Source organism: Monodelphis domestica, chromosome 6 (assembly GCF_027887165.1).
Source record: "Monodelphis domestica isolate mMonDom1 chromosome 6, mMonDom1.pri, whole genome shotgun sequence".
NCBI classification, from domain to species: Eukaryota; Metazoa; Chordata; class Mammalia; order Didelphimorphia; family Didelphidae; genus Monodelphis; species Monodelphis domestica.
The window spans coordinates 13,595,856-13,621,730 of record NC_077232.1 but is presented as its reverse complement, the minus strand read 5'-3'; the positions used below and the strand labels follow the sequence as shown (position 1 = coordinate 13,621,730).

The 25,875-nt window shown below is 35.8% G+C and overlaps 1 protein-coding gene across 2 annotated transcripts in view; it reads right to left on the bottom strand.

The window, feature by feature from the left end:
- Positions 1-25,875, bottom strand: part of VN2R650 (vomeronasal 2 receptor 650) — a 103,962-nt gene that overhangs the window by 29,386 nt on the left and 48,701 nt on the right. For both annotated transcript variants that reach the window (NM_001102434.1, XM_016422773.2), the window contains 1 exon segment: positions 11,651-12,457. In NM_001102434.1, the coding sequence (NP_001095904.1) occupies positions 11,651-12,457 (807 nt within the window).

The following is a 25,875-nucleotide window of genomic DNA, read 5'->3' as shown; positions in this document are numbered from 1 at the left end:
GCAATGCAGTGATCCTGAGCAGCGAGGAGGGATCTATGAGAAAGAACACCATCCACATCCAGAGAAAAAATTGTGGGAGCAGAATCACTCAAGAAAAACAACTACTTGATTACACAGGTCGAGGGGGGTATGACTGGGGATGTAGACTAAATGATCATCCTAGTGCAAACATCAACAACATGGAAATAGGTTCTGATCAAGGACACGTGTAAAACCCATTGTAATTGCATGTCAGCTAAAGGAAGGTGGGGGAGGAGAGGGAGGGAAATAATGTGATTCTTGTAATCAAAGAATAATGTTCTAAATTGACTAAATAAAATTTTCAAAAACTGAAATAAAATAAAATAATTTTTAAATGAGATGAAGACAAAAAAAGAAAAAAGGAAAAGAAATAAGAAGGATAATTTCCATTCAAGAAAATGTAATAATAAAATGTAAGATACTTCTCTTTTAAAGGAGGTCAGGAGCTGAGAGCTGGGCTCAGTGACTGAACTTAGTTGAGCTCAGGAGCTGATCTGGAGGGTCTCTCTGTACACTAGAGTTTTGCTTGGGACAAACCTCTTTGTGAATGATAAAAGACTGACTAGTCTCTCTTAAAGCTTAGGCCTAGGCTGGCCCCAGCTGGTATAGGCCTTCTCCTACTATTTCCTCTTACTCTGTCTTTCTCTCTTTCCTCAAATTCCTTCATTTGTATTAATTAAAATTTTCATAAAACCCAGCTGACTTGGGTATTTCATATTTGGTAATTTTTCCCATGGCAACCACTTATTTTTTATTTAAACCCACATTTTCATGGTCACATGTCCCCTTCTGAGTCTATGCCTTGTTTTGTGTTTTTTTTTTGTCTCCATAATAATTTTTTATTTTTAGAATTTTTTTCTATTTCCTCATTTTCCCAGTCTTTGAACCTTCTTTTCCCATTTGGCCTATTCTACTTTTTAAGTTTTGAATGGGGATAAAAAAGGAATATACTTTCTTTTCAGCAATACAGGGAATCTGAACAAAAAATTGCCTATATACAAAGGTATCAAAACTCCACAATTAAATGCAGAAAAGCTAAAATAACAGATGCATCCTCTTCAGATTATAATTGTAAGAGAAGAGAAGAGAGATTCTGCATTGAGGAAAGATCAGTCTCTTGAAGAGACCAGCTGAAGTGAGAGTGGAAGAGGGGAAAAGGAAAAGCTGAGAATTCTCAGGAACAATTAGAAGCTTGAAAATCCAGCTGGCAACTCACTTCCAGCTGCGGAAGGTAGAGGAGAAAGGTAGGTTCCCTGAAGTTGAGAAGAAGCCTATTTCTTTGTAGATCTACTATGCCTTCTGAAACTCTGAACACCTCCAATAAGATTTTCAGTTATAGTAGTCTAAAATCCTCAGGTGGGATTGTGGATTAGGACTTTGAACAAAGCCATCCACAGACCCTTTTCCTAAGATTTATCTCCCTTTCTCTCTCTCTCTTATATGTCCTTGGACTCATACTTTCAGGGTGCTAGTTGAGAGTAGGGGCAAGAAAGCAATTGGCAAAAGGGAGAGGCCAGGGCTGAGAATCTTGTGACCTTCAGACTCTGAGGGGGGGGGCAACTTGCTAGCGGGGACAATCCATAGGGCTTCCCTTTTTACTCACTTTCCTGCCTGACATCCCTGACATCTCACTCCTGCTTGAACCTCAATAAAATATTTGACATCTAGGAGTTTGTTTTGGGCCTCTTTTTAAACAAAATAGTTAAGGGGGTTGAAGATTTGGGGTTGGGGGTGGGGTCACACTTCTACCCCAGAGAGGGTTGAGTTTCAGATCCCAGTGATTCAAGATTGTCTGACCGAAGGAACTGACATCTTTCCTAGGCATTTGACCACTTCTAAGACCCTGAAAAGGGCTGACATTTAATGTCTCTGGAGGAAGCAGAGGCATAAGAGGTCATCTTGACTCTTAAGGACCAATTTGCCCTCAGGAGCCCTGGGCTCCTCTGAGGGAGGCAGCCTCTCATCTCACTGAGTCAATCCCACTCTAGCCATCTCCCATCAATCTCCCAGAAAATATCTCTCTGGAGACATACTCCTTTTTTCAAGGGGACAGAGCCTGTTTTCTCTCCCCCCAGAAATAAAGGAGGAGAAGAATAAATAGAACAATCCATTCACTCTCTCTCACTGCTATTCCCTCTTCCTCTCCATTATCTCCTCTCCTTCTTAACATAATACAATAAAAGTGATCACCAATAGAAGTCTGTGGAAAGTTAAAATAAAAATTAATTAGAAGCTAAATAATCTAATTATAAAAAGGGGTAAATCAAAGAACAAGCTATAGAAACACTATATATATTTTTTTTTCACTAAAGAGAATGACATTGAAAAGATTATAATCAAAATTTATGGGATATAGTCAAAACAGTTTTTAATGGGGAAAATTTATATCTCTGAGTGCTTATATCAATAAATTCGAGGAAAAGCAGATCAATGAATTGGGTATTCAACTAGAAAAACTAGAAAATACATAAATTAAATATCCCTACTTAAGGTTAAAATTGAAATACAAAAAAATCAAAGGAGAAATTAATAAAATTAAGAGAACCATTGACTTAATAAATAAAACTAGGAGTTGGTGTTATAAAAATCATATAAAATATATTTGGTTAATTTGATTTTTAAAAGAACAGAAGAAAATAAAATATCAAGTATCAAAAATGAAAAGGATATGTTCAACACCAAAGGAGAAGAAATTAAAATAATCACTAAGTACAATTTTGCCCAATTATCTGACTATAAACCTGACAATCTGGATGAAATGGATGAATATGAAAACATAAATTGCCCAGATTGACAAAAGAAGAAATGTAATACTTAAACAATCTCATCTCAGAAAAAGAAATTGAACAATGTTATCAAAGAACTCCACAAGAAGATATCCTCAAGGCCAGATGGATTCTCAAATTAATTCTATCAAACATTTACAGAACATTTAACACCAATACTAAATAAATGATTTGTCAAAATAGGCAAATGACAAGATATCATAAGAATTATTTTTATGACACCGACATGGTGCTGATACCTAAGCTAGGAAGACAAAACCCAGAAAAAAATTTTCTAAATGATTTCCTTAATTAACATCAAAGAAAAAATCTTTTTTTTTTCAAATTTTAAACATTATTTTATTTGGTCATTTCCATACATTATTCACTGGAAACAAAGATCATTTTCTTTTCCTCCCCTACTCCCCTCCCACCACCTTTCCCTCTCCCATAGCCGACGCACGATTCCACTGGTTATCACATGTGTTCTTGTCTCGAACCCATTTCCCTGTTGTTGGAATTTGCATTATAGTGTTCATTTAGAGTCTCTCCTCAGTCATATCCCCTCCAACCCTGTAGTCAAGCAGTTGCTTTTCATCGGTGTTTTTACTCCCACAGTTTATCCTCTGCTTGTGGGTAGTATTTTTTTTAGATCCCTGCAGATTGTTCAGGGATTGCATTGATACTAATGGAGAAGTCCATCACCTTCGATTGTACCACAATGTATCAGTCTCTGTGTACAATGTTTTTTTGGTTCTGCTCCTTTCGCTCTGCATCACTTCCTGGAGGTTGTTCCATTCTCCATGGAATTCCTCCACTTTATTATTCCTTTTAGCACAATAGTATTCCATCACTAACATATACCACAATTTGTTCAGCCATTCCCCAATTGACGGGCATCCCCTCGTTTTCCAATTTTTGGCCACCACAAAGAGCGCAGCTATGAATATTCTTGTACAAGTCTTTTTCCTTATTATCTCTTTGGGGTACAAACCCAGCAGTGCTATAGCTGGATCAAAGGGCAGACAGTCTTCTATCACCCTTTGGGCATAGTTCCAAATTGCCCTCCAGAATGGTTGGATCGATTCACAACTCCACCAGCAATGAATTCGTGTCCCCACTTTGCCACATCCCCTCCAGCATTCATTACTTTCCATAGCTGTCATGTTAGCCAATCTGCTAGGTGTGAGGTGATACCCAGAGTTGTTTTGATTTGCATCTCTCTGATTATAAGGGATGTAGAGCAATTTTTCATGTGCTTATTAATAGTTTTGATTTCTTTGGCTGTGAACTGCCTGTTCATATCCCTTGCCCATTTGTCAATTGGAAAATGGCTTGATTTTTTGTACAATTGATTTAGTTCTTTATAAATTTGAGAAATTAAACCTTTGTCAGAGGTTTTTATGAAGATTGTTTCCCAATTTGTTGCTACCCTTCTGATTTTGGTTACATTGGTTTTGTTTGTACAAAAACTTTTTAATTTGATGTAATCCAGATTATTTATTTTGCATTTTGTAACTCTTTCTAATTCTTGCTTGGTTTTGAAGTCTTTCCCTTCCCAAAGGTCTGACATGTATACTATTCTGTGTTCACCTAATTTTCTTATAGTTTCCTTCTTTATGTTCAAGTCATTCACCCATTTTGAATTTATTTGCTGCTGAGCTGTGTTGGAATTATATAGAAATGCTGATGACTTATGTGGGTTTATTTTGTATCCTGCAACTTTGCTAAAGTTGTTGATTATTTCGATTAGCTTTTTGGTTGAATCTCTAGGATTCTTTAAGTAGACCATCATGTCATCTGCAAAGAGTGATAATTTGGTCTCCTCCTTGCCTATTTTAATGCCTTCAATTTCTTTTTCTTCTCTAATTGCTACTGCTAGTGTTTCTAATACAATGTCAAATAATAGAGGTGATAGTGGGCATCCTTGTTTCACTCACTCCTGATCTTAATGGGAATGGATTTAGTTTATCCCCATTGCAGATGATATTAGCTGATGGTTTTAGATATATACTGTTTATTATTTTTAGGAATGACCCTTCTATTCATATGCTTTCTAGTGTTTTTAGTAGGAATGGGTGTTGTATTTTATCAAAGGCTTTTTCTGCATCTATTGAGATAATCATGTGGTTCTTGTTGGTTTGCTTATTGATGTGGTCAATTATGTGGATAGTTTTCCTAATGTTGAACCAGCCCTGCATCCCTGGTATAAATCCTACTTGATCATGGTGGATGACCCTTCTGATCACTTGCTGGAGTCTTTTTGCTAGTATCCTATTTAAGATTTTTGCATCTATATTCATTAGGGAGATTGGTCTATAGTTTTCTTTCTCTGTTTTTGGCCTGCCTGGCTTTGGAATTAGTACCATGTTTGTGTCATAAAAGGAGTTTGGTAGAACTCCCTCTTTGCTTATTATGTCAAATAGTTTGTATAGTATTGAGATTAACTGTTCTCTGAATGTTTGATAGAATTCACTGGTGAATCCGTCAGGCCCTGGGGATTTTTTCTTAGGAAGTTCTTTGATGGCCTGTTGGATTTCAATTTCTGATATGGGATTATTTAAGAAAACTATTTCTTCTTCTGTTAGTCTAGGCAATTTATATTTTTGTAAATATTCATCCATATCACCTAGGTTGGTGTATTCATTGCCATATAGTTGGGCAAAGTAGTTTTTAATGATTGCCTTAATTTCCTCTTCATTGGAGGTGAGATCCCCCTTTTCATCCTTGATGCTGTTAATTTGCCTTTCTTCTTTCCTTTTTTTAATTAGATTAACCAGTACTTTGTCTATTTTGTCTGTTTTTTCAAAGTACCAGCTTCTAGTCTTCTTTATTAGCTCAATAGTTCTGTCACTTTCGATTTTATTAATTTCTCCCTTAATTTTTAGGATCTCTAGTATGGTTTTCTTCTGGGGGTTTTTAATTTGTTCGTTCTCAAGTTTTTTGATCTGCATTTCCAATTCCTTGATCTCTGTCCTCCCTAATTTGTTAATATATGTACTCAGGGATATGAATTTTCCTCTAAGTACTGCCTTGGCTGCATCCCATAAGGTTTGAAAGGATGTTTTGCCGTTGTCATTTTCTTCAATGAAATTATTAATTGTTTCTATGATTTCTTCTCTAACTATCTCATTTTGGAGTATCATATTATTTAATTTCCAATTAATTTTTGATTTGGCTCTCCATGTACCATTGTCGATCAATATTTTTATTGCCTTGAGATCTGACAAGGCTACATTTATTATTTCTGCTTTTCTGCATTTGAGTGCCATGTTTCTATGACCTAGTGTATGATCTGTTTTTGTGAATGTGCCATGTGGTGCTGAAAAGAAGGTGTATTCCTTTTTGTCCCTATTTATTTTTCTCCATATGTCTATTAATTCTAATTTTTCTAAGATTTCATTCACCTCTTTTACCTCTTTCTTGTTTATTTTTTGGTTTGATTTATCTAAATTTGATAGTGGTTGGTTCAAGTCTCCCACTAATATGGTTTTACTGTCTATTTCCTCCTTCAATTCTCCTAGTTTCTCTATTAAAAATTTGGATGCTATAACATTTGGTGCATACATGTTGATTAGTGATATTTACTCATTGTCTATACTCCCTTTTAGCAGAATATATATTTACCTTCCCTATCCCTTTTTATCAGGTCTATTTTTGCTTTGGCTTTGTCGGATATCATGATTGTAACTCCTGCCTTCTTTCTATCAGTTGATGCCCAAAAGGTCTTACTCCAACCTTTAATTCTAACCTTGTGAGTGTCAACCCTCCTCATATGTGTTTCTTGAAGACAACATATAGTAGGATTTTGGGTTCTAATCCAATCTGCTATTTGTCTACGTTTTATGAGTGAGTTCATCCCATTCACGTTCAAAGTTATGATCATCATTTGTGGATTTGCTGGCATTTTGATATCTTCCCCTTGTTCTGACCTTTCTTCTTTAGCTGTCTCCTTTTGAACCAGTGATTTACTTTAGGTCAGTCCCCCTAGTCCCCTCCCTTGAGATGTTTCCCTTTCTAGCCCCTCCCTTTTTATGCTCCCTTCCCTTCCCCCCTCTCCTTCCCTCCCTTTTTTTAATCCCTCCCCCTCCCCCTCCTTAATTTTCCTTTCTTTCTTGCCCTTATGGATAAGATAGAATTCAGGATCCCACTGGATCTAGATGTTCTTCCCTCTCAGATTTGATTTCACTGAGAGTAAGGTTTAAGTAATTCCACTTCACGCTCTCTTCCTCTCCTTCTCATATGAGAGTTCTTCCCCTCCCCTTCCCATGTGTATCTTTATATGGGAAAGATTATTCTGTTAAGGCCCCCCCCTATTTCTTGAAGTAAATCTTAGTATTATTGACAGTTCCCCCCTCCCTTTTCCTTTTTTTGCCCCAACTTTCCCCAAATCTTCTTAATGCCCCAATCTTTCCCTATGCATGTTTCTTCTAACTACTCTTATGATGCTTCAATTTATGAGAGTTACACAAAACATTTTCCCCACATATTGATATATATAATTTGATGTAAATGTAGTCCTTATAGAAGAGAGTTTCACTTAAAGAAAAAGATAAGATTTATCTCCTTTTCCCTTTCTTTCATATTTACCTTTTTATGTTTCTCTTGCTTTCTGTGCTTGGATATCGAACTTTCCACAGAGCTCTGGTCTTTTCTTAGCAAATGCTTGGAAATATTCTATTTTGTTGAATGCCCATTCTTTCCCCTGGAAGTATATAGTCAGTTTTGCTGGGTAGTTGATTCTTGGTTGGAGACCCAGCTCTCTTGCCTTTCTAAATATCGTGTTCCATGCTTTGCGGTCTCTTAGTGTGTTAGCCGCTAAGTCCTGTGTGATCCTTATGGGAGCCCCCTTATATCTGAAGCTCCTCTTCTTGGCTTCTTGTAGAATTTTCTCCTTTTCTTGGAAGCTCTTGAATTTGACAATTACATTCCTAAGGGTTGTCTTTTGGGGATTTAGTATAGAGGGTGATTTATGAATCCGTTCTATTTCTATTTTGCCCCCTAGCTCCAGAAAGTGCGGGCAATTTTCTTTTATAATCTCCTGTAGAATAATATTGAGTTTATTGTTTATCTCTGGTTTTTCTAGGAAACCGATAATTCGGAGTTTTTCTCTTCTCCCTCTGTTTTCCAGATCAGTGACCTTCTCAGTGAGATATTTTATGTTTTCTTCTAATTCATTAATTTTTTGGGTTTGCTTTATTGATTCTTGCTGTTTTATCATCTCACCTTCTTCGAGTTGCTTGATTCTGGTTGTTAGGGACTGGTTTTGCTTTTCAGCTTTGTCTGCCCTTCTATTGGATGCTTCGAGCTCTTTTTCCAATTGAGCAGTCTTATCTGTCAGACTGCTGATCTCTTTCTCCCATTTTTATTTCCAGGTTTCCATCTTTTGGATAAGTTCCAGTTTGAGATCTTCCAGAGTTTGTTGATAGTTTCCATTTTGGGAGGCATGTTCTGATTTTTTGGGGGGTTTCCTCCTCATTCTCCTCTTTTCCTTGAGTACTTCCACCATAAAAGTTTTCAATAGTCACTTTTTTCCCTTTCTTCCTGGAGGCTTGATTTTGGGCCATGTGAGCCATCCCTTTGATGGTTTTATTCCCCTTTCCTTTTTGCTCTGGGGTCTAGGTTATATGGGCGGTTTTTCTGTGAATTTAGGTTGCTTCAGACTAGTTCTTCCCAGCCTCCGAGGTTTCTTAGAGCCCTGGGTCCCTGATCACAGCCACACTGCCCAGGTGTTCAGCTCCGCCCAGATAATCAGCGCATGGTCCGCCCCTGGTGTTTAGCTCTGGGGAGATGTTCAGCGCAGCCACCCCAAGTACAGCTTCGCTGACCCCCGTGCTCAGCCCTGGGTTCTCCAGTGAAACCTCCCTGAGATGTTTTTTTCCTGGCAGTCACGAGATCCCAAGGACCCTGGAGTGCCCCCTCCCAGACAGAGATGTTCCCCACTCACTCGCTGTCCCAGTGAGTGCTCAGGTATCTCACTCTGGTTTGGTGGGGGAGGTGAGGTGGGGGAAAGGCGGCTCAGTTCACTTTTTCACTTTTCTGTGCAAGCTTTCCCTCCTTCTTATTATAGTGTGGAAATGTTCAAGCCCCACGTACCTTCGCCTCTGTGGAGTACTGGGGTGTCCTGTTCCACCAAAGGTGATTTTTATGCTCCTTTGATGTAGTCTGTTTCGTTCGGTGCCGAGGAGAGGAAGCGTGTGGCGTCTAGATTGCAGCCATGATTACCCGGAAGTTCCAAAGAAAAAATCTTAAATACTGGTGAAGAGACTATAATAACATATCACAAGAATTTTTCATTTTGACCAGGTAAGATTTATACCAGGAATACAGGGCTGGTTTCATATGAGGAAAACTATCAGTATCAGGTCATATCAATAACAAAAATAACAGAAATCACAAGACTATCTCAATAATGCAGAAAATACTTTGACAATAGTCATTCCTTTTAAAAATACAGAAAGCCAAGGAATTTCTAAAAATGATAAGTAGTATCTATCTAAAACCAACTGAAAAGTATAATCTGCAATGGGAATAAATTAGAAGCCTTACCATTAAGATCAGGATTGAAGGAAAGATGCTCATTATCACCGCTACTGCCACTATTATTTAATATTAAGCTAGAAATGCTACTTTTAGGGGAAAAAAAGTAAGAGAAATTGAAGCAATTAAAGTAGGCAGTGAGGAAGCTAAACTATCACTCTTTGCTGATAATATAATGGTAAACTTAGAGAATACTAGAGAATTACCTAAAAAACTAGTTGAAATAATTAGTAACTTTAGCAATGTTGCAGGATACTAGATAAACCCACATAAATGAATGGCTAGAAAAGCATCAAGCAAATGGATAGCTATGTCAAGCATCAAGATAAAAACAATTCTACTAAAATAACTCTAGACCATATAAAATACTTTGGAATTGACTTGCCAAGAAAAACACAGAAATTATATGAACACAATTACAAAATACTTTTCGCTCAAATGGTCAGATCTAAAGAACTATAAAAATATTATTTGCAAGTAGGTCAATAGTATAAAAATAACAATTCTATCTAAATTTATTAATTCAGTGCCATGCCAATCAAACTCCCAAAAATATTTTATTGGAAAATATTTTAAAACATTTTATAGAAATAAAAAATCAGTAACAAAATTCAACTGGAAGAATTAAAAATCAAGGATATCAAGGCAACTATTGGGGAAAAAATGTGAAGGAAAGGGTCCTAGCAGCATAAAATCTCTAACTCTACTATAAATTTGTAATTCCAAAAACAATGGGCTAGCTAAGAACTAGAATGATGGATCAATGCAATACATTAGATACAAAAATATACAGAGGTAAATAACCCCAGCAAACTACTATTTGCAGATAAGAGCTCACTATCTGACAAAAACTGCTTGAAAATCTGGAAAATAGTATGGTAGAAATGAGGTATAACCTAGTATCTTACAGCCTACACCTCAAATGGGCTGATGATTTAGTCATAAAGGATGATACCATAAAAAATGGGGAACATAGAATAGTTTAGCCATCAAATCTATAAATCTATGGAGAAGGTTAGAATGTATGACCAAATAAAAGATAGAGAGCATTATAATATATAAAATGAACAATTTTAACAATATTAAATTTTAAAAGGGCTTTTTTTGACAAACAAAAATAATGTAACCAACATTAGAAGAGAAACAACAAACCTGGTTAAAATTTTATAACAAATTTCTCTGATAAAGATCTCACTTCTGAAATATATAGGGAACTAAGTCAAATTAATAAGAATAAGTAATTCTCCAATTGAAAATGGTCAAAAAATATGAACAAGTAGTTTTCAGAAGAAAAAATAAAAGTTATCAAAAATCATATGAAAAAATTCCTAAGTCACTTTTAATTAGAGAACTGCAAACTTTTAAAACTCTGAAATATCACCTCACACCTATCAAATTGGCTAATATGCAAATGAAAATGCAAATGTAAAATGTTGGAAGGGATATGGCAAAATTGAGATGCTAATGCACTGTTGGTGGAGGTATGGGCCAATCCAAACTTTCTAGAGGGAAGTTTAGAACTATCCTCAAAGGGTTATAAAACTGTGCATATGCTTTCTAACAAATATACTACTAGAAGTTCTAGATACCAAAGAGATCTAAAAGGAAGCTGAAAAGACCTAATTATATAAATTGTTTATACCAGATTTTTTTTGTGGTAGCAAAAATTGAAAATTGAGGGGATTTCCATCAACTTGGGAATGATTAAACAAATGATGGTATATGATGGTGATGGAATACCATGATGCTAATATGATGCATTTACTTAGTGGTTTTGGTTTTTTATGCATATTCATTTGCAACAATGAAAAATATGGAAATATATTTTGCATGACAATACATAAACCCAGCAAAAACAAGTAATTGCAGTATTGCAGCAAACGTGTCCAAGTACAAATATCAAATACTTTGTTTTCCATATAGCTGTTGTTAAAAGTTAAAATAATATTGATCAATGAGAAATCCCATGGAATCATTATGGCATTTGCAAGATTGAAATCAAGACCAGCATCAATACCCTAATTTGAATTAGATTCATTGAAACTCTCTTGCCACAGAGACTCATATCCTGAGGGATGTGTATGAGGAAGAATACCAACAATATTGCAATAATTATTATATAAGAATTGTAGAAAATGCCTATTGAGAAAATCCCATTGTTTTACCCAGAATATAACACATGTGAAAAGAGGTCAGAAAAATATTAAGGAATAAGAAGTATTCATGAAATATCAGGTTATTGCTACATCATTCATACAACAAATCTAGCCACTGAAGGATGTGAGCAACCTGTTCTAAGTTCAAAGGTAGAAGAGAAAAGATACCTTCCAAGAAAGAAGTGGATAGACTCCAAGTTCCAGTGTCTCTTTTATCTCCATCTGAAGCATTTGGTGGATAGCATGAGCCAATAAATACACTTCATTGTAAATATTAGAACTCAATGTCATTATGATGGTGTCCAAATCATGAGTAGATACATCTGCCAGGGAAAAACCTTCCAGGCACAAAGAATATACCATTTTTACAGGACTTTCTTCAGAAATTCTACAATGAAACACTATCTCCCAGAAAGTCTTTAGGAAAATGTCCTCAGAGTTTACAGTGGAATTTATGCTTCTTAGGAAATCTCTGAAACCAGGAATCTCTCTCTTGGCTTGAGAAAATATTATTGTGCCATGTAAATGGCTCATAGTTTTAATATTAGTCTCTGCAGAAATATCCCAGGAAATGGTAGTGACCAACATCTTCCCATATAGTATATATTGAGTCATAAATATAGAAAATGATAGAAGGCTATATGTATTTCCATAGATAAAAATCACTTTTGATGATGATCCTATGATTTTAGGAAATATTATATAATCTTCCCTATTTTCTTCGTTAAACTCTTCAGGAACTTTTTCCTTAAAAGCTAGACACATACTATGCATAACCATTGCCTCTTCCAGATCACGGAAGAACTGTTGCCCTCTCAGGTTATCTGAAAAAAGAAGTCCTATCCAAGTCCAGCCAAAATATAGCATCAATTGGACCACTGCCAGGTGTAAAGTAGATTCCTTGCTGCCCATCTGATAGACATATGGATACTGTACTTTATCAATCAGGACAGGATCAAATGGGCCATAAGTGATCTAAAAAAAAAGAATAACAGAAATGCTAATTTTAGAAATCCCACAATCTTTTTATTTGTATCTCAAATGTATCTCATGTGTATCTTTTATTTTCATCAGAGCTTTATAAACACCAGGTATTAATAAATGCTGAATTTTTAAATGTGACATTTTGAAGGGAATTCTAAATCTGTACCTGACCAAGAATATTTTTCCAACGTTTCCTTAAGCAATTATTAAGTATATGTTGGAAAATTTCCAGTTAGGGAAAAAAAATGGACTCCTCAGTTAAATATTGGAGTGAAGTTATCTATCCTTTCTAACTTATCTCATGTCTTCTTTGGCTCAAGCATCAACCATTCCTTCTTTCAGCCTTTTTAGAGTGAACATTCTACTCCTGTCATGATTCAGGGAGGAACACATGGTCCCATAGTCTTGCATAGGAGGAAAACTTCTCTAGCCCAAACTCAATCATGGATATAAGACGAAGACTTTCTTAGCCTGAAATCAACTTTCACGGTTGTCATTACATATTATCCCTACTTTTTTGATAAAATCACCTAAAAGAAAACCCAATTAAGAAACTTTAATCAGATTATATTCATTGTTTACATATATTATCTATAAGTAAATATAGTCATTGTTTATTGTAAAATTGTATATTTATTGCTTTCATAGAGTTGTACACTCTGCATGTAATACTATTAGATAATCAGTATTATAAGAATAGATTATAATAGTAATAGAAAGCAAACATTTCAATCATTGATTCAATAATCATATATGAGAATCTGAAATTAATACTCATTGTGTGAATAAAATAAAAAGGAAAAATACTCTGGAAGGCCTTGACAAAAAATCCTTGCCAATGGGAATTTTGTGTGCCTTCAACATCATGGATCGTGTCCACATGATCTAAGAGATTCATGACCTCTGATTTGGCTTTGAAACTACAGTGATGTTGGCTGTTACCACATATGGAATGCAGATTATGTAATTGCCTAGAGTATTAGAACACTTTACTTTCTTGAAAAAAATCTTCTAGCAGATGAAATTCTGGTTTGCCCATTGAGAAGAAACAATGAGCTGATCCTTGTGATTGTGTAATATGACTCTTGTGCTGACTATATATATGTACTTTTCACTTCATCAGCTCTGGGTATTAAATATAATGCTGGGTGTGTCTATTCCTTGGTGTTATGATCACTTATCTATCAATAAATGTCAGTTAGACTGAGATAACCACTTTCCAGTATTTATTTTTCTTTTATAAAGGGCCACCTCAGATGGACTGTAATTTGGACTGAGATTCCTGGTACCTGAGCTCCTTCAGGATAATCTCCTGGGGACATCCCAGGAAAACCCCAACTCAAGAGACACTAGTAAAGGAAATCAACTCATTTAAAATCTCTCCTTCTGAGACTGGTGAACAACCTTAGCTGTAATTTGGCTCAAGACAAGTTTTATAGATACTTGCTGCTTTTTCTCTTAATACATTTTAGTTGTTATATGTTATTCTTCAGAATTTTGTTGGGCTTGACAGTTATCTTATAACCAGCTTGGATTTTTTTTGTGGGTTTGAGATTTTGTTTGGGTTTGGGGGTTGAGGTTCATTCAATCACCACTATTTTTACAAGTTGATAAGATTAATTCCTTCACCAATTTTAGAGTTCTTAGCAGAATCACAAATTATCTTGATTTCCTAGAGCTTACAACAAGAGTTCCAACATTTAGTGTGTTTGTCTGTGTGTGTTTAATTTCAAAGGGGCTGATTGTGCAGGAATAAGATAACTTTATACCTCCAATTCTGAGTGGTCTATGAGTGTCTGTTTAAACTTAGAATTGTTAAAAGTTTCTCTGACTTTATGTATGTGAGTTTCCATCTACTGAGTGATTTGATTTTAAAAGAAGTTTCAAAAAATGTACAAGTTTTAAATAAGCAATCTAATCAGTTAAAGAATTGGACAAAACCAAACAATAAAATGTAAAATCTGTAGGGACCACAATTAAGAATTATAATAGAGATACATCAGACTTTATAGCCAGCAATATTCCAGCCTGCTCTCAATTTCCTACATGTCCTTCACTTCTGCCAGAGCATAATCAGACAACTAGATTTTTTTCTTTTTAAAATGAAATAGTCCAAAATGAGACGAGGCTTGAGAATATCTCTATATCATCACCAATGGGATTGTTACTATTTTAAAGGAAATATGTACTCTTTCCATATTCCAAACAAACCTAGTGAATTGGTAGTTGAACTTGTTACTGCCAGTTAATGTTTACATAATCAAATACCACATTGAGTCTCTGAAACACCTCATTCTTTAAGATTATAACTATTTTTTATGAAATCTTCTCCATAATTAATTAAATGTATCTGCAGATCCCAACCCAAGTTCTTGTTCAATTGGAATTCTCATTCTCTTTAAGTAAACTCATGTGCACCCTCATTGAAATTAGGGAGTGCAGAAATTATATCTGCCAAAGTTCTTATGATTTTTATATTTGGCATTAAATTCCTTATAACATCTGGACTTCCAGGACTTCAGGTCAGGATGGCAGCTTAGAGAAAGCTAAAGTTCGGTGCTCCAAAAACCCTTCCTTACCGATCTCAAACAGAATGCTCCTAGGGCATCAAAATTCAAAACAAACAGCAAAATAGACCCCGGAAACACTCCTCCTGGACCTGGATCAAAAGGTATGGCCCCCCAAGAGTTGGAGCCCAAGATCATTTGGATCTAAGGGGAAGGAACGGGAAGGTCCCCCCCAACCCAGAGTGCTGAGTCCCAGGCAGCAGCAGGAACCTCAGGGCAGGCAGGGGGGCCTCGGGAGCTAGTTGTTCTGAGGGCTTCCCCCTGAAAACGACCTGAGCCAGTCATGGGGGCACCCAGACAGCAGGGAGACAGTGAGAGACAGTGGGAGCCTGTAGCCCCCTGACCAGATCCTTCCATCTGGGTCTTACTGAAGGTCGCTGCCTGAGGGCATACTCAGTCTGAGGTTAATCCTATCACCAGCCCTCAGAGCTCCAGGAAGCCATGGCCCCTCCCCCCTCAGAGTGCGGAGGCACAGAAACAAGGGCCAAGCCATAGAACAGACAATCTGCCTAGGGCTAAAACCTCTGAACGCCAGACAGAGATAAGAAAAGCTAATACTCCCCACTCATATAGAGATGGCAAACTCCACAGAAGCACAAAAAACCCAAAATTCAAAAAAAAAAAAAACAAAAACAAGAAGATGGGGCGACTTTGGACATATTTTATGGAGCAAAAATACAAAACACAGAGGAGATAGAAGAGGAAACACAAGCAAATACTCCGAAATCTTCCCAAGGAAATTGAAACACTCCACAAACCCATGAAGGATTTGAATCGGAAATGATCAAAAAGATGGAAGCCTTCTGGGAGGAAAAGTGGGAAATAATGCAAAAGAAATTCACGCATCTACAAAACCAGTTTGACCAAACTGAAAAGGAAAACCAGGCTTTAAAGGAAGAACTAATAAAGCAAAGCCAAAAGTCCAAGAAATTAGAAGAGAACATAAAATATCTCACTGAGAAGGTGACAGGCCTAGAAAATAGAGGGAGAAGAGATAATTTAAGAATAATTGGAATTCCAGAAAAGCCAGAAATAAACAGCAAACTCGACATCATAATACAAGATATAATCAAAGAAAATTGCCCAGAGATTCTAGAACAAGGGGGCAATACAGCCACTGACAGAGCTCACAGAACACCCTCTACACTAAACCCCCAAAAGACAACTCCCAGGAATGTAATTGCCAAATTCCAAAGCTCTCAAACAAAAGAAAAAAATCCTACAAGAAGCCAGAAAAAGACAATTTAGATATAAAGGAATGCCAATCAGGGTCACCCACAACCTTGCAATTTCTACTCTGAATGACCATAAGGCATGGAACATGATCTTCAGAAAGGCAAGAGAGCTGGGTCTTCAACCAAGAATCATCTATCCAGCAAAACTGACTATATACTTCCAAGGGAAAGTATGGGCATTCAACAAAATAGAAGATTTCCAAGTTTTTGCAAAGAAAAGACCAGAGCTCTGTGGAAAGTTCGACACCGAAAAACAAAGAGCATGGAATACCTGAAAAGGTAAATATGAAGGAAAGGGAAAAGGAGAAAAATGTTATCTTCTTCTTTTACTCAAACTCTTTTCTATAAGGACTACATTTATATCAATCTATATATACTACCATGTGGGTAAAATGTTATGTGTAAATAGGGGGAAAAGAAAGACCAAATAAAATAATCTTTCTCACACAAATATTCACATGGGAAGGGGAGGGGAAGGAAACTCCTATAAGAAGAAGAGGAAGAGAATTTTTACTTAAATTTTAATCTCAGGGAAATCAACTCTGAGAGGGAAAAACACCCAGATCCATTGGGATCTTGAATTCTATCTTACCCAACAAGGGTAGGGAGAAGGGAAAACAAAAGGGGAGGGAAAGAGAGGGGGGAGGGGAATGGAACAAAAAGGGAGGGACTAAAAAAGGAAACATATCAAGGGAGGGGACAAGGGTGACTGATTTAAAGTAAATCACTGGACTAAAAGGTAGAGCTGAAGAAGAAAGTTAGAATTAGGGCAGGATATCATAATGCCAGGGAATCCACAAATGACAGTCATAACTTTGAACGAGAATGGGATGAACTCACCCATAAAATGTAGACAAATAGCAGAATGGATTAGAATCCAAAACCCTACCATATGTTGTCTTCAAGAAACACACATGAGGCGGGTTGATATCCACAAGGTTAGAGTTAAAGGATGGAGTAAGACTTTTTGGGCCTCAACCAACAGAAAGAAGGCAGGAGTGGCAATCATGATATCTGACAAAGCCAAAGCAAAAATAGACCTGATCAAAAGGGATAGGGAAGGTAATTATATTTTGTTAAAAGGGATTTTAGATAATGAGGAAATATCACTAATCAACATGTATGCACCAAATAATATAGCACCCAAATTTCTAATGGAGAAACTAGGAGAATTGAAGGAAGAAACAGACAGTAAAACCATATTAGTGGGAGACTTGAACCAACCATTATTAAATTTAGATAAATCAAATCAAAAAATAAAAAAGAAAGAGGTAAAAGAAGTGAATGAAATCTTAGAAAAAATAGAATTAATAGACATATGGAGAAAAATAAATAGGTATAAAAAGGAATACACCTTCTTCTCAGCACCACATGGCACATTCACAAAGATTGATCATACATTAGGTCACAGAAACATGGCACACAAATGCAGAAAAGCAGAAATAATAAATGCAGGCTTTTCAGATCACAAGGTAATAAAAATAATGATCAGTAATGATACATGGAAAACCAAATCAAAAACTAATTCGAAATTAAATAATATGATACTCCAAAATTGTTTAGTTAGAGAAGAAATCATAGAAATAATTAATAATTTCATCGAGGAAAATGACAATGACAAGACATCCTTTCAAAACTTTTGGGATGCAGCCAAAGAGCAAAAAGACTCCAGAAAGTGATCAGAAGGGTCATCCACCATGATCAAGTAGGATTTATACCAGGGATGCAGAGCTGGTTCAATATTAGGAAAACCATCCACATAATTGACCACATCAACAAGCAAACCAACAAAAACCACATGATTATCTCAAGAGACGCAGAAAAAGCCTTTGATAAAATACAACACCCATTCCTATTAAAAACACTAGAAAGCATAGGAATACAAGGGTCTTTCCTAAAAATAATAAAGAGTATATATCTAAAAGCATCAGCTAATATCATCTGCAGTGGGGATAAACTAGATGCATTCCCAATAAGATCAGGAGTGAAACAAGGATGCCCATTATCACCTCTACTATTTGACATTGTACTAGAAACACTAGCAGTAGCAATTAGAGAAGAAAAAGAAATTGAAGGCATCAAAATAGGCAAGGAGGAGACCAAGTTATCATTCTTTGCAGAAGACATGATGGTCTACTTAAAGAATCCTAGAGATTCAACCAAAAAGCTAATCGAAATAATCAACAACTTTAGCAAAGTTGCAGGATACAAAATAAATCCACATAAGTCATCAGCATTTCTATATATCTCCAACACAACTCAGTAGCAAAAACTAGAAAGGGAAATCCCATTCAAAATCACCTTAGACAAAATAAAATACCTAGGAATCTATCTCCCGAGACAAACACAGGAACTATATGAACACAACTACAAAACACTCGCCACACAACTAAAACTAGACTTGAGCAATTGGAAAAACATTAACTGCTCATGGATAGGACGAGCCAATATAATAAAAATGACCATCCTACCCAAACTTATTCATCTATTTAGAGCCATACCCATTGAATTCCCAAAAAATTTCTTTACTGATTTAGAAAAAACCATAACAAAGTTCATTTGGAATAACAAAAGATCAAGGATATCCAGGGAAATAATGAAAAAAAAAATACAAAGGACAGGGGTCTTGCAGTCCCAGATCTCAGACTATATTATAAAGCAGTGGTCACCAAAACAATTTGGTACTGGCCAAGAGACAGAAAGGAGGATCAGGGGAATAGACTGGGTACAAGCGACCTCAGCAAGACAGTATATGATAAACCCAAAGATCCCAGCTTTTGGGACAAAAATCCACTATTCAATAAAAACTGCTGGGAAAATTGGAAGACAGTGTGTGAGAGATTAGGAATAATCAACACCTCACACCCTACACCAAGATAAATTCAAAGTGGGTGAATGACTTAAACATAAAGAAGGAAACCATAAGTAAATTGGGTAAACACAAAATAGTATACATGTCAGACCTTTGGGAGGGGAAATACTTTAAAACCAAGCAAGACATAGAAAGAATCACAAAATGAAAAATAAATAATTTCGACTACATCAAATTAAAAAGCTTTTGTACAAACAAAACCAATGTAACTAAAATCAGAAGGGAAAAAACAAATTGGGGAAAAATCTTCATAAAAACCTCTGACAAAGGTTTAATTACTCATATTTATAGAGAGCTAAATCAATTGTACAAAAAACCAAGCCATTCTTCAAATAATAAACAGGCAAGGGACATGGATAGGCAGTTTTCAGATAGAGAAATCAAAACTATTAATAAGCACATGAAGAAGTGTTCTAAATCTCTTATAATCAGAGAGATACAGATCAAAACAACTCAGAGGTATCACCTCACACCCAGCAGATTGGCTAACATGATAGCAAAGGAAAGTAATGAATGCTGGAGGGGATGTGGCAAAGTAGGGACATTAATTCATTGCTGGTGGAGTTGTGAACTGATCCAACCATTCTGGAGGGCAATTTGGAACTATGCCCAAAGGATGATAAAAGAATGTCTACCCTTCCATCCAGCCATAGCACTACTGGGTCTGTACCCCAAAGAGATAATGGACAAAAAGACTCATACAAAAATATTCATAGCTGTGCTCTTTGTGGTGGACAAAAATTGGAAAATGAGGGGATGCCCATCAATTGGGGAATGGCTGAACAAATTGTGGTATATGTTGGTGATGGAATACTATTGTGCTAAAAGGAATAAAAAAATGGAGGAATTCCATGGAGACTGGAACAACCTCCAGGAAGTGATGCAGAGTGAGAGGAGCAGAATCAGGATAACATTGTACACAGAGACTAATACACTGTGGTATAATGGAATGATATGGACTTCTCCATTAGTGGCGGTATAATGTCCCTGAACAATCTGCAGGGATCTAGGAGAAAAACACTATCCATAAGCAGAGGAAAAACTGTGGGAGTAGAAACACCGAGGAAAAGCAACTGCCTGACTACAGTGGTTGAGGGGACATGACAGAGGAGAGACTCTAAACGAACACTCTAATGCAAATATTAACAACATGTCAATGGGTTCGAATCAAGAACACATCTGATACCCAGTGGAATCACGCATTAGCTACGGGGGGTGAGGGGGAGGGAAAAGAAAATGATCTTTATCTTTAATGAATAATGCATGGAAATGATCAAATAAAATATTATAAAATTTAAAAAAAATAGATGCTGAAAGACCCTTCTGAGTAAAGATCTGGCTTTATTGTGACAAAAGAAATCACATGGCCAGAAGTCTGCAGGTTTCCTCCCAATTCAAAATCTGGAGCACCATTTTGCAAATTGCACGTGCTTTTATAGTTTCCTGTCTGTACCTAACCCCATCCTTACCCCTAACCTCCACATTTCCCTGGCCCCTTCAGGAGGCCTCCAAGAGGTGTAGAAGGCGATTTCCTGAGCTCTGAGGAGCTTCAAAGAGCTATCAGGGTTTCTGGAGCTCCTTCTGGAGCTGGGGTTTCTAGAGCTCCAGAGCCTTCAGGTGATCCCCTGGTTCCTGTGTGAGCTACCTTGCTCAGAGTACCTTGTGAATGGATTAACATAATAACTCACTTATGATTAATATAATACACTTAAAATTATTCTAACAATATAAATAACTTAATAACTTTAATTACCCACTTAGTATCCTATAACTACTTGCCTAATCTGGTTATATACACAGATATTTGCATGAGACTAAATTCTTACTCTCAAATCACAGTGTTACAAGGTATCAAACTAAAGAGATTCTTATACTAATAGAAATGAGGAAATTTTCTTCTTATAGATTACCGTGAAGCATTGTATTTCTGAGAATAGTTGTCATACACATGTAACCATCAATGTTGCTAATATTTCTATAAACTACTATAAAAATATTCTCCAGTTTCTGCTCGCTTCATTCTGCATCATTCCCACTAATCATCCTGGGATTTTCTAAAAGCATCCTACTCATCATTTCTTATACCCCTATAGGATTCCATCAAAATCATATAGCCCAATTTATTCAGCTATTTCCCATTTGATGGGCAATACTTTCATTTCCAATTTTTTGCAATCACAAAAAAGAGTTTCTTTAATATTTTGGTATGTAAAGGTCTTTTATTCTCTTCCTTTGATCTCATTAGGTAATAGATAGAATCGTGATATTGCTGGGTAAAAGAATAGGTATAGTTTTACAACTCCTTGGATACAGCTTCAAATTCTTCTCTAGAGGGGTTGGAACAATTCAAAACAACAATAAGAGTGTTAGTGTCCCAATTTTTCCAAATATGCTCCAACATTTGTCATATTCCTTTTCTGTCACATTAGTATCTGGAAGGTGTGAAGGGGTAGCTCACATTTGCTCTAATTTGCATTTCTTTAATAATACTAATTTAAGAGTAGTATTCAGATATTTATCTACAGCTTTAATTCTTACATCTGAAAATTACATGTTCAAATCCTTTGATCATTTATGAATTTGGGAATGATTGGTATTCTTAGAAATGACTTAGGGCTCTAAATATTTCAGGAAAAATGTTCTTTTTCAGAGAAATCTGCTATAAATTTCCCCCACCCACTTTGCTGCTTTCCTCTTCATCCTAGTTATATTCACCCCATTTCTTTGAAATCATTTTATTTTGATATAATCAATATTATCAGTTTTACATATTTTAATGCTCTATATCTTGTTTGGCCATAGATTCTTCACTTATACATAGATCTCATAGGTAAAGTTTTCCATGCTACCTGATTTAGCTTGTGTTATCATGTTTATCTAAATTAGTTTTACCATATCTTTCAATATGGTGTTAGCTGTTGATTATACCTCATTTCTGCTAAACTACTTTCCAGTTTTCCCAGCAATTTTGTCAAATAAGGATTTTTATCCAACAAACAATTTCACTTACATTTCACTTTGAATATGAGCATATAATTGGGCAAAAGGATTCCTAATAATAGCTATAATTTCATCTTCTTTGGGAAAAAATTCCCCCTTTCATTGTGGTTATTGGCCATTTTACATTTTTCTTAAATTAAAAAATTCATCTATATTTTATCTTTTGCTTTTTTCTTTTCCAAAAACAATTGCCCAATTCATTGACTTTTATTTTCTCTACTTTAATTGAGGTATTGAGAGATATAATTATTTTCCTAAATACTGCTTTGGTGCTGACCCATAAATTTTTATATGTTGTCTAATTGTTTTCATTTCCTTTAATGCTATTATCTTTCCAACGATTTGTTCTTTGACCCGCTCATTCTTTAGGATTAGATTTATAGGATCTAACTAATTTAGAGTCTCTGTTTCAGTAGCTCCTTATAGAGTATAAAATTTTATTACATCATGGTCTGAAAATGAGACTTTAAAAATTCTACTTTTCTTTACTTGGTTATATATTTTTGGTCAGTTAAAAGCATTGCAAGTTTTTAAGAATATGTGATATACAGCTGAGGGAAAAGATTCCTACAATTCCCATTTGATTTCCTTCCATGTTTTATCATATTGAAATTCTCTAAAATTCTATTCACATACTTTATTCTTTTCTTCTTTATTTTCTGATTAAATTTATGTAGTTTTAAGAGGGAAAGGCTGAGGTCCCCTACTAACATATTTTTATTCACAATTTTCTCTTATAATGAACTTTTAAATATTTGTATGTGATACTATTTGGTACATATGTATTTAGTATTCATATTACTTTATTGTCTCTCTGCCAGGAACAGACATTCTTCTAACTCATTGATAGTTTTGAGGCTTTTCAGTTACCCTCAAGTTAGTTTAGCCTGTCTGGATTTCTAGGAACAGTACACACTACAAATTCTTGGAGCTATACTGGACAATTATATATATATATATATATATATATATATATGTATATATATATATGTATGTATATACATATATATATATACATATACTTAAATTTCCCAAATAATGATAAAATTCTGAGATGTTACAACTATCATCTTCCCACAGAAGAATGTACTTTAACCTCATTGATTTGTTTATAATATCTCTTTCTTGTTTGTCTTTTTATAATTCTCTTGAGTTTTTTATTGAAAGGTCAAAATTTTCTAGCCAAATCTTGACTTTGATCAAGAATGTGAGGAAGGGGACTTCCAGGTCAAGATGGTTACTGAGTAGAAGCAGAGCTCTTCTTCTCCTCTCCACCAATCAAGACAGAGTGCTTCAAATAGACAAAACCAAAATCAAAGGAGCAAAGGAGTTCCAAGGTAGGACACATCACAGTAGGTAGGCCTTACAGAAAGTTAGGACATTTCCACGATAAAAGGGGGCAAAATTTCCCCCACCAAGGAGCAAGCTCACCAACTTTCCCCCACTTCACCTACCTTTCCAGAGTCTGAGCAAGCATGGGACAAACGTCTAAGTTCTAGAAGGGAGGCTGGCTGAGGTCAACACAGCCTTACCTCTAAGAGAAACGACTCAGAACACTGGGAGGCTTAGGAAACATGAAGATGGGGATTGTGGAGGTTGGGGAGAGGGGGTGGTTCACAGGAAAAAAGGCAATAGAAAACCATAAAAATCCCTTGGGGTAAAACCTCTCCAGTGCTCAATAAAGCGACCTCCTTACACTCTACATGCAGACCTCTAGGCAACCTCTAAGTTCTCTGGGGCCTGACATGCCCATAAGAACAGCAAGACTAGGGACCCCAGGAGGCAGAGGAAACATGGAGATCAGGCACAGAGCTTGAACAGAAAAGAGAGGCTCAAAGGAAAACACCACAGAGACCAGAAAAATAGCCTCTGTACAAAAATCCCTCCAGAGCTCAATACAGAGACTTGCCTACACTCCACACCCAGACCCCTGCAAGGCAATCTTTAAGTTCTTGGGGGCTGTCCCTTCCACTGAGAGCAGCTGGACCCTGCTGAGGACTGGGGAAAAATATATTCAGGGCAAAAACCTCTCCAGAGTCCAATATAAAGATCATCCACATTCCTCACTTAGTTATCTGCCCAGAAAGAACAAGGCAATGGCCACCAACTCCCTGGAATGAAAATCCATGAATACCAAAAAAAAGGGGGGGGGAGGAGTAAGATAATTTAATAGACTTTAAAAAATAAAAGGGGAATAAAAAGGGAGGGGAAGAAAAGAAGGGTGGAGAGGGAAATAATTCAAGTGGGGGAGAGTGTGTGGGGTAGCATAAAAAGACCCTAAAAGAAAATTAGAGAGTAATATGAAGGGAGAGGATAGAAAGGAAAGTAAAATAAGGGTAGGGTTTAGGGGGACTGATTAAAAACAGAATACTGGTATAGAAGGAAATAATGAAAGAGGAAAGAGCTGGACAAGGAGAGAAAATGAAAATGTTGGGTAATACACACGTAGTAAACATAACTTTGAATATGAATGAAATGAACACACCTATGAAGCAGAAGTAAATGGCAGTGTGGATCAGAAACCAAAATCATGCCATATGTTGTCTACAAGAAACATATGTGGAAGGTAGTTATGCATAGAGTAAAAGTATGCAGATGGCGCAAAATCTATTAGGCATCAACTGATGAAAAGATGGCAAGAGTCACAATCATGATATCTGACAAAGCCAAAGTAAAAATAGATCTAGTTAAAAGAGATAGGGAAGGTAATTATATCCTGATAAAAGGCAGAATAGACAATGAAGAAATATCAGTGCTCAACATGTATGCACCAAATGGCATAACATCCAGATTTTTAAGGAGAAATTAGTGGAACTCAAGGATGAAATAGATGGAAAAACTATACTAGTGGGAGATCTGGACCTTCCTCTATCAGAACTAGATAAATAAAACCAAAAAATAGATAAGAAAGAGGTAGTGGAAATAAATGAAATCTTAAAAAAATTAGAGTTAGTTAATATGTGGAGGAAAATAAATAGGGACAAAAAGGAATACACCTTGTTTTCAGTAGCATATGGTACATTCACAAAGATTGACCATGTGCATAAAAACATTGCAAAAAATGCAAAGGAGAAGAAATGATAAATGTACCTTTTCAGACCACAATGCAATAAAAATAATAATTAGTAAAGGTATAGTGAGAGGTAAATCAAAAATTAATTGAAAATTAAATAATATGATTCTCTAAAATCAGGTAAAGAGCAAATCATAGAAAAAATAATTTAATTGAAGAAAATGACAATGAAGAGATAGCCTTTCAAAATCTATGGAATTCAGCTAAAGCACTGCTTAGGGAGAAATTTATATTCTTGAGTTCACATATTAATAAATTAGAGAGGGTAGAGGTCAATGAATTGGGAATGCAAATTAAAGAAATTAGAAATAAATAAATTTAAAATCCCCAGATGAAAACTAAATTAGAGATCCTAAAAATTAAAGGAGAAATTAATAAATTTGAAAGCTAAAGCATTATTGAATTAATAAACAAAACTAGAAACTGGTACTTAAAAAAAAAAACAAATAAAATAGACAAAGTACTGGTAAGTTTAATAAAAAAAAAAACGGATAGAAGAAACCCAAATTGACAGAATCCAAAATGAAAAGGGAGACCTCACCTCGAATCAAGAAGAAATTAAAGCAATCATTAAAAACTATTTTGCCCAATTATATGGCAATAAATATGGCAAACCCCAGGCAAATTGTGCGTCATATATGGGAGGTGAATGATAGGAGGGG